We start from the raw sequence: 12811 nt of genomic DNA, 5'->3' as shown, positions 1-12811 counted from the left end.
CACATTTCACATAAACAATCCTCAGAATTTTATTGATCTATAATAACATCACAAGATGCATATATTTATACAAAAATAAAATCTAACAAAGTAAAAATGGTTGCATGAAGCAAGGTAGTGAACAGCACTGTGGTCCATTAAAGTGTGTTAGAATTATTACATGCCTCATATATTAGGTCCCCTACTCTTTCAACATCCAACATATGAGATTTTTAAACATGGGATTTCTAAATAATGCATTACAAGTGCTGTGGATTGTACATGCATGGTGTGTTCACCATTTATTTGCATATAAACTTGCTCAGTCATTCACTCACCACATATGATTCTAATTTCAAACTGGTATGGTATGCTATATTCACGATTGTGAGACACAAGTTTAAGGATCTTTACAATAGACTTTAAAAACCCACCTCGCATTTTGACTTCTTGGTTCTTATCCTCATTAAACTGTCATTCAATGATATCTTTGACAGACATACATTTCTGTTTAAAAGTCTGGGGTCGTTATTTAATTTATGTTTTTTAAGGAAGTCTTTTATGCTCACCAAAAATATAGTAAAAATACAGTAAAAACAGTAATATTGTGAAATATTATTACAATTTAAAATAACTGTTTTCTATTTGAATATATTTTAAAATAGAATTTATTCCTGTGATGGCAAAGCTGAATTTTCAGCAGCCATTACTCCAGTCTTCAGTGTCACATGATCCTTCAGAAATCATTCTAATATGTTGATCTGGTGCTTACGCAACATTTATTATTATTATCAATACTGAAAACACTTGTGTTGCTTAATATTTTTGTAGAAACTATGATACTGTTTTTCAGGATTCTTTGATGAATAAGAAGTTCAAAAGAACAGCATGTATTTGAAATAGACATCATATACTTTTATATAACAATGTAAAAGTCTTTGCTGTTACCTTTGATCATTTTAGCGCATCTTTGCTAAATAAAAGTATCTTGAAAAAATTAAATAAAATCTTACTTTAAAATCTTAACCCCAGACTTTTGAACAGTAGTGTATGGCTCATAAATATGACAATTCAGCTGACAGTTATGACAGAACTCTAAGTTTCATACCCCAAAAAGTGATGCTTCTCTTCCAGCTGACATTCTTATCTTCCATATTTGTATATTCATTTTTTTCTCTCTGTGTTTTTTTTCCTTCTGTTGCCTGTATCTTTGGTCACTGGGCCATTTGGACCACCACTGCTTTCCAGGCCTTTTCTTTGTCAAAATCTCTTAGTGTGCCATTTGACGTCTGTTGCTGTAAGAAAAGAATGAGATGGTGGAAAAGAAATGGCCCAACAACCACCTTTGTTAATTCTTACTTTGTTAATCAGAACATCCTCCATGTGTGTTTCCACTGAATCAAAGGAGAGGAACAACTCTTCCATTCCAGTGTGATTGTGTTTCATGCTACATTTGGCACCATACAGTACAGTTTTCCTTTATTAATTTCTCTTTGCTAACAAAATGTGCACATACAACACACACAGTACAACACATTTCCTTTACTCTTAAATTGACCTGTCAGTCATTGCATAGGGTGTATGTTTGTGTGTTTACCTCACAGTGCTTTTTGTGTAGCATGTCCCATTCAGTGCCTCCCATGCGGAGCTGGCCCTTGTAGGAAGCGCACTTTATTACGGTGGTTAATGTCAGCACCGCCTGCACCAGCAGCAGTCCCATCAGGACAAGCAGCAGTATGTCATACGTCTGCTGCATGCACAACATCACAAATTTAACATGCTTCAAATAACCTTCAAGATGGGTGTGAAGGTGAAAATGTATCTGAATTCCTATTTTAAAGGGATAGTTCACCCGGCCAAAACCTGTATACTTTTTTTTCCTGAACTGATTCACCAGTGTTGTTATTGTTAACTAAAAATATTAAAAATTGGGTCCCATTTTATATTAGGTGGCCTTAACTACTATGTACTTACATAAAAAAATAAGTACAATGTACTTATTGTGTTCATACGGGTATGGTTAGGGACAGGTTTTGTGGTATGGGTAGGTTTAAGGGTAGGTTAGGGTGTAAGGGATGGGTCAAACGTATAATTATAGATGTAATTACAGAAATTAATTACAGATGTAATTACATGTAGGTTTATAAAATATAAGTACAATGTAAAAACATGTATGTACACAAAAAGTGCATTGTATCAAATGATTCATTTAAATGTAAATACATAGTTATTCACCCAAAAATGAAAATAATGTCATTTATTACTCACCCTCATGGAGTTCCACACCCGTAAGACCTTCGTTAATCTTCGGAATGCAAATTAAGATATTTTTGTTGAAATCCGATGGCTCAGTGAGGCCTCCATAGCCAGCAATGACATTTCCTCTCTCAAGATCCATTAATGTACTAAAAACATTTTTAAATCTGTTCATGTGAGTACAGTGGTTCAATATTAATATTATAAAGCGAGAAATTTTTTGGTGCGCCAAAAAACCCCAAAATAACGACTTATTTAGTGATGGCCGATTTCAAAACACTGCTTCAGGAAGCTTTGAAGCATTATGAATCAGCGTATCGAATCACAATTCGGATTGCGTGTCAAACCACCAAACTGCTGAAATCACGTGACTTTGGTGCTCCGAAGCGCTGATTCAACACGCTGATTCAAAATGCTCCGAAGCTTGTGAAATATGTTTTTAGTACTTTAATGGATCTTGCGAAAGGAAATGTCATTGCTGGCTATGTAGGCCTCACTGAGCCATCAGATTTCAACAAAAATATCTTAATTTGTGTTCCGAAGATTAACGAAGGTTTTACGGGTGTGGAACGGCATGAGGGTGAGTAATAAATGACATTATTTTCATTTTTGGGTGAACTAACCTTTAAGGCCACCTAATATAAAGTGGGACCAAAAATAGTTTTCGGTAAGCTGAAATAAAAAAAAAAATGAAGGAAAAAAAGAGAAATTTGAAATGTTGCCTTGGCATCTAAATGAAATAAGTTTAATTTGAAGTATTAAATGACTAAAACTAAAATAACATAAAAAAATTACTAATATTATTACAACAACTTGGTCACCAAACATGTCAGAAACAATGACGTTTGATGATGTCATTGATATCCAACCTGATTTGACTACTGCAGCACAGAGCAAGATTTTCACAAGATATGCTCACTATGAACTGTTATATGAAAAATAACCGAAATTGATTTTTAATAATTGATTTTAAAACCGCTGATTCGATACGCTGATTCATTATGCTCCGAAGCTTCCTGAAGCAGTGTTTTGAAATCGGCCATCACTATATAAGTTGTTATTTTGGTTTTTTTTGGCGCACCAAAAATATTACATTAAAGGATCTTGAGAGAGGAAATGTCATTGCTGTGAATGCAGGCCTCACTGAGCCATCGGATTTCAACAAAAATATCTTAATTTGTGTTCTGAAGATTAACGAAGGTCTTACGGGTGTAGAACAGCATGAGGGTGAGTAATAAATGACATTATTTTAAATTTTGGGTGAACTAACCCTTTAATGCACTGTGAACTAACATGAACAAACAATGAACAACTGTATTTTCATCAACTAAAGTTAACAAAGATTAGTAAATACAGTAACAAATGTATTGCTCATGGTTAGTTCATGTTAGTTAATACATTAACTAATGTTTAACTAATGAACCTTATTGTAAAGTGTTACCGTTTTAGTTTTAGTTAAAAATAACAACACAACTTGAGGGTGACTAAATAATGACCAAATTGTAATTTTTGGGTGAGCTATCCCTTTAAGGGGTCAAAAAGGTTAAAATCCGACATATTGGAACTAATTTGATTTGATTTGGTTTGCTGCACAGAAATGACTCACCTTGACTGATGCCACTTCATGCAGAAAGATCTCAATAAAATTAATCACACTGCTGGACAAGAATCCAGACGCTGAGAAAAGCAGTGGTGAGGTCACACTACTTATAGCAATCAGCATCTCCACCTACAGCAGAAACAGTGAGATGTGGAAAGAAAGACAAAGAAATAAGGAGAGAGACACTCCTTAGAGAGAATCACTCTAAAGAAAAAGCATACAGACAGCTAAATGAATGAGAATAGCGAATGTCCTTTAGGGATGTTTGATTGCACTGCTTTATTGCTGGAGAGACCCTGATGGTGACTCACCAGACTCTTGCTGGGGTATTCTGCCACCACATGGCTGGCAATGGCACTGGGGAAACACTGCGGAGGTATCACACACATAAACAACCATCAGGAACCGAATGGAATAATTTATTACTGAGTTGAACTAATATTTAATATAATAATATGAACACACAGCTACCAGAATCCAGAAGAAAGTGACAGAAAGGTATGGCTCTGGGAGGAGAGCACCCAAATTGAGAGCAATAATTCCTCCGAATACAGCGGAGATGCCCACTATAACCTCAATTACCTGCACCAGAGAAAGAGCAGCAGATCTACAGTGTACTTCATGCTGATATACAGTGGATACAGACACATACACACACACACACACACACACAGATGATCTCATTTGTAGGCAACTCACAGCGTAAGCCTTGAGAAGACGAGTGGGGAACGAAGCTGGGGTCACAACCACAGGGCCATCAGACACGGGCTGGAGGAAAGAGATGGATGATAGCAATGAGGAAAAGAAAAAGAGCAGAGAGACATGAGCACATATAAAATGCAAATCACATAAGCTAGAGACAAATACAGTAAGTCATAGACATATCACATGGTGATAAAATCCTGCTGGCTGGCATTTAGCATAAAAGGATTTTGCAGTTATTTTGCATCATTAAGGCAGATTTTACTGCACTTTAAGAACAGTCAGTCGATACACATAAATGGTCAGGAACACATTATACACACCTTTCCGTGACTGCAGCAGTCCTCCACCGAGCGAGCTGATAGGATAACAGTACTAGCCGTGAGCACTTCCAGCACAATAAGCAGGAGCAGGTTAAAGTTAATCTTTAGGATGACAGATAGCAGTAATTGTTTAAACTGTATATATATATATTTTTTTTTTTTTTTTTTTTTTTTTACATGAACATTATAGCTTAGTGTCTGACCACTGTAACAAGTGTAAACAGGCAGTTTATTTCATAAGTAAACTTAAGAAACTACTTTCTACCAGATCTTTTAAATTTGCTTTTGCTTTGCTATTATCATATTATAAAATATACTTAGACTTGAGCAAAACCATTTAATTTAGATGTTACCACATGAAGCGCATATTTGTTAGGTTACCTGACAAACATTTTAGGGGTATTAGAGTTGTGATGTTCTCACATTGATGGCTGAGGGACTAATGGCTAGTTTACATCCGAACCACACCAGGCACGTGGTTGTCACAGCAAAGGAGGACACGTAGACCATTTGAAAGTCTGAGACCTGTAAACATAATATAGGTTACACACTGTATTTGTAAAGCAAACGTAAAGTCTTATCTGCCAAAGAAAACAAACTCAATTAGGGTGATTATACAGAACACGCCGTGACTTATAGCCATATGAATCGAAAACTTGATTGTTGAACAGTGTTTGACTAAATATTATATTACATTGTAGAATTAATGTAATAAATATTAAAAGGTTATTTTGTATTTGTCACGTCTTGCTGTGTAGTTTAAATCCCAAGGAAGATGCGTGACGCAGATTGACGAAAGAACGATACTTTTAATAAACTCCAACAACTAGAAAGACAACACAACAAACCATAACCTTTAACACAAGACATAGAACTGAGGGAACTGAAGGCTTAAATACACAGAGGAAGGTAATCAACACAACAGGGAACAGGTGAGGATCAACAAATGAGAGCTCAGGCAATGCCAATGAAACTAAAGACAGTGATCGTGACAATTGGCTATTATTTTGTAAACACATAAAGTGTCATGCAGGTGTCCATGCAGTGATTTAGGCTATGTTTACACAACAAATATGTACTAAAATGGAAAAGTTTTTCCTTTGCATTTTTCGTGTACAGACGACACCATTGTAATAATGTTCCCAGTTCACACAAATCCGCAAAAATGACTAAAAACGCTGTATTATGCTGTCAGGTCAGTAGTTGGCGATGGTCACTTGGTAAAGAAACACTACACACCCATAGACTGAACATGTAATATGCATGTGCATGATGTTGCCGTTTTCACAAATTCATGTTTTTGTAGTTTATACAGACACAATAACAGTATCGTTTTCAAAAACTTGCATTTTGAAACACATTCAAAGTTTACATTTTCAGGCCCCCCCAAAACGCCATTGTCATGTAAATGAATGACCAAAACACAAAGTTTTACGTTTTTAGTTGAAAAAACGGCCCCTTAAATGAATGGGGGGAATGTTCTTGAATGGATTTAATTAAATGAAGTCTGAAAATGGTTTAAATTTAGCTATATTAACATAATCTTAATTCAAATGTAAAAAAAAAAAAATCAGTTTTTATCAGCTTAGATAAGAGGGCCTTTGAATATTTTCTTGGACAAAGCTTGTCCTAAAAAAGCTATTTTATTTATTTATCTGTTTTTATTGGGTAAAATGATGCTTTCACATTACTGTATGTAAAACAATTATTTAAATAAAGTGAACATTTTAGGTGAGTGTGTTTGATGCTTATGTTCATTCACCTGTAAAGCTGTGTACTATATAATACTACAGAAAACGGTTGTCATGATAGCCTTATTCTCATAAAATGTAGCATTTTTACTGATACATCTACATTGATTTGAATACAGCTACTGAAATGTATAGTTAAGTAAGAAGGACCACCATTTTTGTTTTTTTGTTTTTTCTGTATTATTTACTGAAAAATATCCACTTACTGCAACGTGTCTGTTCTTGGCAATAGCAAAGCTCACCACTGCAGCTGGAATACTCTACAAGCCAGAAGCAAAACATATATATGAATGTCAAACCGGCCAATAGCCTCATCCATGAGGATAAAGTAGAGACACTCACAGATCCAGCAGTACAACGCAGGTAGTCCATTGCAGCTGGAAACACATTACCCATATAGAGAGAGAAAGCTGCCGCTATCAGCAAGCTGCTCTGGGGGTCAGATACAGATGAATTTGAGAAAACCAGTGTGTTAAGTCTGTTAGCCACAGGAGTGAAAGTCTGCTGAGTCAAAGCTCTTACCCCTATAACGACGCTGTAAAGCCAGACTCTGTAGCTAAAGCAGGGATGTAATTGCCCAGGCTGATCCAGCTGCAGGTCACTGGCCCTGACATCCACCGTGTAGCTGTCTCTTTCCAACCTCTCCCGCTCCAGATGCCGACTCAGCGTCCCTACCCCACTGTTTCGCTCTAGGGTTGACATCTGGGCGTAGCTGAACACTTCCTGGGCAGATGCCTCGTCTCGTTGCATCCTGATATCCATGACCCCTAGAGACCCAATGCATATAGATCACATATTGATAAAAAATGCAGAGAATGCAAACTTTTACAGAAGGAGGTAAAGCATATGTCTTAAGTACTATTGACAGATTGTCATGTGATCCTTTTAATGACACTTAAACTTACCTCATCCCTATTGCCTTTAAGTGGCATTCAACTTAAAGGCAATGCTTCTCTAAGTGCATTTGAAGGTCAACCAGTCACAAACCTCCATGTTTGAAGCATTAAACATGTAGATTTAAACATGCATACATATTGGATTGCATTCCTGTAGCTACAGTAGCACCAAGGTCATGGTTTTAACTTTGATGAACTGATAAAATGTATATCTTGAATTCAATGCAAGTTGCTTTAGATAAGCATCTGCCAAACGCACAAATGTAAATATATTGGCCGATATTGGATATTTAATAATAATTGACATTAATGTGGTTTGTTACCCAATTTGCCGTCCATCATTTCTGGGGGAAAAATAAAAAAAATGCAAATTTCCTCCGTTTTTACATACTACCTTTGCCATCATCTAACACTCAGCTAAAATTTGAAATAATTGATTTTAGTTAGCATTTTATTTTTACCTTATTTATACAAAATTGTATATTTTTTTTCTATTTTATTTTATATCAATTCTATAGTATAATAATAGTCCATTTTTTTTTGTTTATTGGATTTTTTTAAACACAATGTAAAAAATGAAAACTATTGAAATACATGAAAAACCCATTACACATAGCCAGGTTTAAATGAAACTCACCCAGAAATAAATAAATAAATAAATATATAAATAAATAGGCCTAATTTTGATGTAAGACATAACATGGAAATAATTATCTGCAAAATGATATTGGTCAGATTTGTAATATCATCCCTAGTCATTTTGAACAAAAAAAACCCACTAATGACAATCACACATATGGTTAATATTCTCCCCAATATTAAAAGCGCCAGAATGAACAGATTTACTTTTAGCGTCTTGTTTCATTACATAAATGTACATAACATTTTCCTTAATTAGACACAGTTGAGAAAACATATGGACCATGAAACTCTGGCTTAACAGTGACATATCCTCAACCCACTAAGTTTTACTCTTCGTGACCCGCTTTTGAAAAATGCCTTTTCCTTTTTTTTTTAATTTAGAGAAAGCAGGGCCTTGAAGGAGCTCCAAGAACACAAAAAGGTACTAAAAACACCATTTTCATCTTTGCACTGATAAAATCATCATACGAGACCTATAATATGAGCTCTGAGTGCTACATTTTACTAATAACTACCAATATCTTCATCTTCAGGGGGAAAAAAAATATATTTTTTTTGGTCAACAATAAAGAAATACAATGCAATCAAACAGCTCCCTCTTGAAAACCCACACGCACAATGAATATAAAGCACTTTCACTGTATTACGTAAACAGCCACAGGAACACAGAGCAATAAAGAGGATACAGTGCAGGGATAATGCATGAAGGCAATGATTCATAAAAAGTTTGAAAACACACCAACCCCTCCCTCAGCCTCTGCTCCACAACTTCATTCTGAGCCCCACTTTCTTCCCTCCATTCATTCATCTTATCTCTCCAACCCTCTTTATCTTAATCTCTGCTTCCCACTCACCTGCCTCCAGCTTCAAGACACAGTTTATTTCGGCTTAGCCCACCTGGTCCCCTGTTCCTGCGGAAGTCTAAGGTTTTAGTTGTACTTTATCTTTGTCTTCTTCCTCTTGTTCTCTCCTCTCTCTCTCTGTCCCCTCCACTCCAAGTCAATAAAAAACTTTTGGAAGGTTTCAAAGCCTGGAACAGAAAGTTGAGAGTGTTGCCCTGCCAGCCAGTTTTAGCCAGTGAATGCAAATGGAGTGGAGAGATGAGGCTCAGATCAGGGGCTGCTGAGGCCAGAGCCTCTTACTGCTCTGTTGAACTCAATGAGAGAACTCACACATAAATCAACACCCCCTCGCTGCCATTCACACAGAGAAAGAATGCACACAAACTAGAACAAGTTTTCCCATGTGCACACACAAACAAGCAATATTTTTGTGGAAACCGTGATACATTGTTTTCAGGATTCTTTGATGAATAGAAAATTCCAGAAATCTTTTGTAACATTATAAATGTCTCTACTGTCATTTTTGATCAATTTAACATACCCTTGCTGAAATATTTTCTTTTTTATCTTACATACCCCAAACATTTGAATGGCAGTGTATCAGGATTTAAACAAATATGTGAAGCAGCATGTTTTCAACATTGATAATAATAGTTTCATGAGCAACAAATCAGCATATTAGAACAATTTCCGAAGTATCATGAAGACTGGAGTAATGGCTGGTGAAAATTTACCTTTGCCATCAAAGGAATAAATTATATTTTAAAATATATTAAAACAGAAAAGTTATTTTAAATTGTAATAATATTTTACAGTATTACTGTATTTAATATCAAATAAATTGAGCCTTAAGAGCACAAGAGACTTATTTCAAAAACATTAAACAATTGTAATTATCCCAAACTGACCTGTAGTATATGGCAGAAAACAAGATATGCATACAGTTCTTGTGCATAACAAGTTCAAAGCTGTGCAGTCCTGCACTTCTCTCTTGGCTCCTCCCACTTGTGCCTTTGTTTTACTGGGGTGGACAAAACAGACCAGAGAATTGGGACGCCCCATAGAGCTTCAGAATTCTATAACCAGTGGGCTCATAAACAGGCTCTTCAAGCACATTTCAGAAGTATTTTGTCACACATACCTTTGAAGTGTCTGAATTAATCCATTTCTTTTGATATAAATTAATATAACTGTAGATTTAGATGACCATATTTTGGTTTATGGGTATGAAAGAGATTATTAAGAGGAGAGTGAGCGTACTGTATGTGTAAAAATTCTCACCGCTTTATTTGTTCACAGCAATGCAACTGTTCAAAAGTGTCCTTGAAAGGCAGTATCCATGGATACCTTTTAAACAGCCCCCTTCCAATGGCTGGCCACCACACTTCACTGCCCTCTGAATATGCTCAACAAAAAGATCACACGCTCATGTGGACACGTACACACACCAGAGGCATGGCAAACCACTGAAATCCCTACAGAAGCATTATTGATTCACTGTAACTCAGCATTCAATAGTCATTTTAGGGGTTTATGAGGCAAGAGAGTGTAAAGTTTGTGAGCTGTAGAAAAGAGAAACTTAAATGTTTCTTTTTATTTTCACCTAAATCAAAAATTTCTCTATAGTGGCCTGATGGGAAAGCTCACACACCATAAATACCTAGTGGTCCTTTAAAGGTAGGGTAGGCAATTTCGTAGAGGCTAGCAATAGCATGCTAGCTTTGAAAGCATTAGATCCCACCCTCTCTTCAGAGCGATGTCCAAAACCATGCATCCTTCAAAACACGAACGTGCAGGTCGCGCACAGCCAGAGCAGATTCTTTAAAGCATCACGAGAGATGGTGTTAAATTACCTCATGTCTCAAAACACATAACATTACAACTTACAGAGCTCTCTTGTACCTCCTGACTGCTGCATATTGATTTTGGCCTTGAGTGTTGCCAGAGAAACGCATAAATCTGAGTCTGATTACGTGAACAGCTCCGAGTAGAACGTCACAGGTTGCCATCCCATAATTATGGTTACGACATGGCGTGAACGCAACATAAGCGCTGATGACGTGTGATGTCTGCGCGAGCAGGGTGCGCATAAGTATGGAAATACATCCGTTGACAGGCAGATAGGACATCCTATCATTGCATTCGGACCGAATGTAATGATTGGACGAACATTTTTTGGTCCTGAGACTTCTACAAAAGATTGAACTGAGAACCCTATTGGACATGAACTGGACTGACACGTTCTAAATTCTTCTCGAAACCTTTACGAATCTTTTAATTCAAATCAGTGCTTTGGAGCGCGTATCAGACTGTAATTTCAGCATATAAAGAAGTTCTTTAAATTCTGTCTGTAGTGTAAACGTATTGGTACAATAAGTGAAACAAATTAATAAACTAAGACTATACGTATTATCTGATACTGGTATTTAATGACATTATAGGCCTATTTTGTAGATTATACCTACTTTAATGGAAACATTGTTCGTTGCATTTATTGTGCAGATTTTCGAGCTTTTGTGAAGCAATTGGTTAATTTTTTTGTTATTTAACATTTGATATTTCATAATATTCTATTCAAGGCCTTTGACATAAATTTTGTTTTATGTAAAATATGAAAAATATTCTCACAAAGCTAAATATGCTCTTGTAAATCACTAACAATCTGGGGTAAAAGTAAAACAAATTAAAAGGCATAATGGAGGGCATCTCTAACTCACAGGTTACCTCATCAGCCCAGACTCCTCCTCACTATTTGGTAACCACTTCCCACATAAAAGGACAATGCTTCTCTTGTTCCTTTTCCTTAAATCCCACTTTATTTTCACTTTTCTGATATATCCCTGCCTTTTTCATAGCATTCCTTCATGTTTCCCTCCTCCCCTGCCCCTCTCCCTCAATCGCATCTGTTGTGCCCGTAAACATTGTCTGGTTTGCTGAGATTAAGTCTTCTTTAACACAGTACAAACAACTTGAGGGCAGAGTTGCGCTCCAAAGTTACAAAAAGATAAGTCGCAGTACTGCCGAATCAGCTAGCACTATAGCAGCATTAAAATTCAGCAAGTCGCATTAAAATGATTAACCTCAGTGGCTCTCAGCTGATGAGCCGCGTCTGTGGGTCACAGATCTGTTCAGATCAGGGTTGCCAGGTTTTCACAACAAAACCCGCCCAAATGCTCCTTAAAGTCGTCATGAAATCAAAATTGACCTAGTTACTTTGCTAGTGCATATTACTAGTCTTGTGGTGAACAATTAATCCGTAAAAGTTAATACACAGAAAAAAATTGTTTGTCGTGGTAATCTTTAATCAAAATCTGAAAAGTTATTTCCGGTCTGGAATGGTGTTCTTTCTCTAATGACGTCAGTTTGACGGTTTGGGTTGAAAACGCTTAAACCACTCCTCTCCGACCGTTAGTCTGCTATGAGCGAGAGATGGAGAGGAGGAGCGCTAAAGTAAAACCCTGCCATCTATTCAATATTTCGTTTCACTTGGAAATACGTCACAACACTGAAGAAAAGTCGTTTGTAACTTCCGGTTTACGGGGACTTTAAAACTAGCCCAAAACTAGCCAATGGCATTTCAGGGGGGTCCCACAGTAAAAATCGTGTCCCGGGGGTAAAATTCGCGTTTTTGGCGGAGCTTCCCTGGTAAAATTCTCATTCCAGGGACTAAATAACCGCGGACTTGGCAACACTGGTTCAGATCGTGAACAAGCGGGAAATGCTAAAATTCAAGTAATAAAAGGCAACCACCCGTCATTCGTGAAATAAAAATAGCCTCAGTTCAAAAGGTATAGGAGAAAAATCTTTATCTCTTTATCTT

At 36.5% G+C, this 12811-nt stretch overlaps 1 protein-coding gene across 5 annotated transcripts; it reads right to left on the bottom strand.

Annotated features, from left to right (window-relative positions):
• Positions 1 to 11: 11 nt before the first annotated feature.
• mlc1 (modulator of VRAC current 1) lies at positions 12 to 9986 on the bottom strand. Of its 5 annotated transcripts, XM_051871069.1 has the most exons (13): positions 9900 to 9986; positions 9004 to 9179; positions 7134 to 7378; positions 6954 to 7043; positions 6818 to 6871; positions 5284 to 5385; positions 4861 to 4962; positions 4535 to 4603; positions 4301 to 4417; positions 4147 to 4203; positions 3842 to 3964; positions 1577 to 1729; positions 12 to 1274 (listed from the first exon to the last, which is right to left on the bottom strand). In XM_051871069.1, the coding sequence occupies exons 3-13, from the start codon at positions 7371 to 7373 to the stop codon at positions 1194 to 1196; spliced, it is 1188 nt and encodes a 395-aa protein (XP_051727029.1). In that variant the 5' UTR covers positions 7374 to 7378; positions 9004 to 9179; positions 9900 to 9986; the 3' UTR covers positions 12 to 1193. The 5 variants fall into 5 exon arrangements, with proteins under 5 accessions (XP_051727029.1, XP_051727030.1, XP_051727031.1 ...); XM_051871070.1 differs by lacking the exon at positions 9004 to 9179 and having other exon boundaries at positions 9900 to 9978; XM_051871071.1 differs by lacking the exon at positions 9900 to 9986 and having other exon boundaries at positions 1577 to 1726; positions 9004 to 9461.
• Between the last annotated feature and the right edge of the window lie 2825 nt (positions 9987 to 12811).

The sequence above is a fragment of the Ctenopharyngodon idella genome, chromosome 18, assembly GCF_019924925.1.
Source record: "Ctenopharyngodon idella isolate HZGC_01 chromosome 18, HZGC01, whole genome shotgun sequence".
NCBI lineage: Eukaryota > Metazoa > Chordata > Actinopteri > Cypriniformes > Xenocyprididae > Ctenopharyngodon > Ctenopharyngodon idella.
Note: the sequence above shows the minus strand (reverse complement) of the source record. Positions and strands in the feature narration are given on the sequence as shown.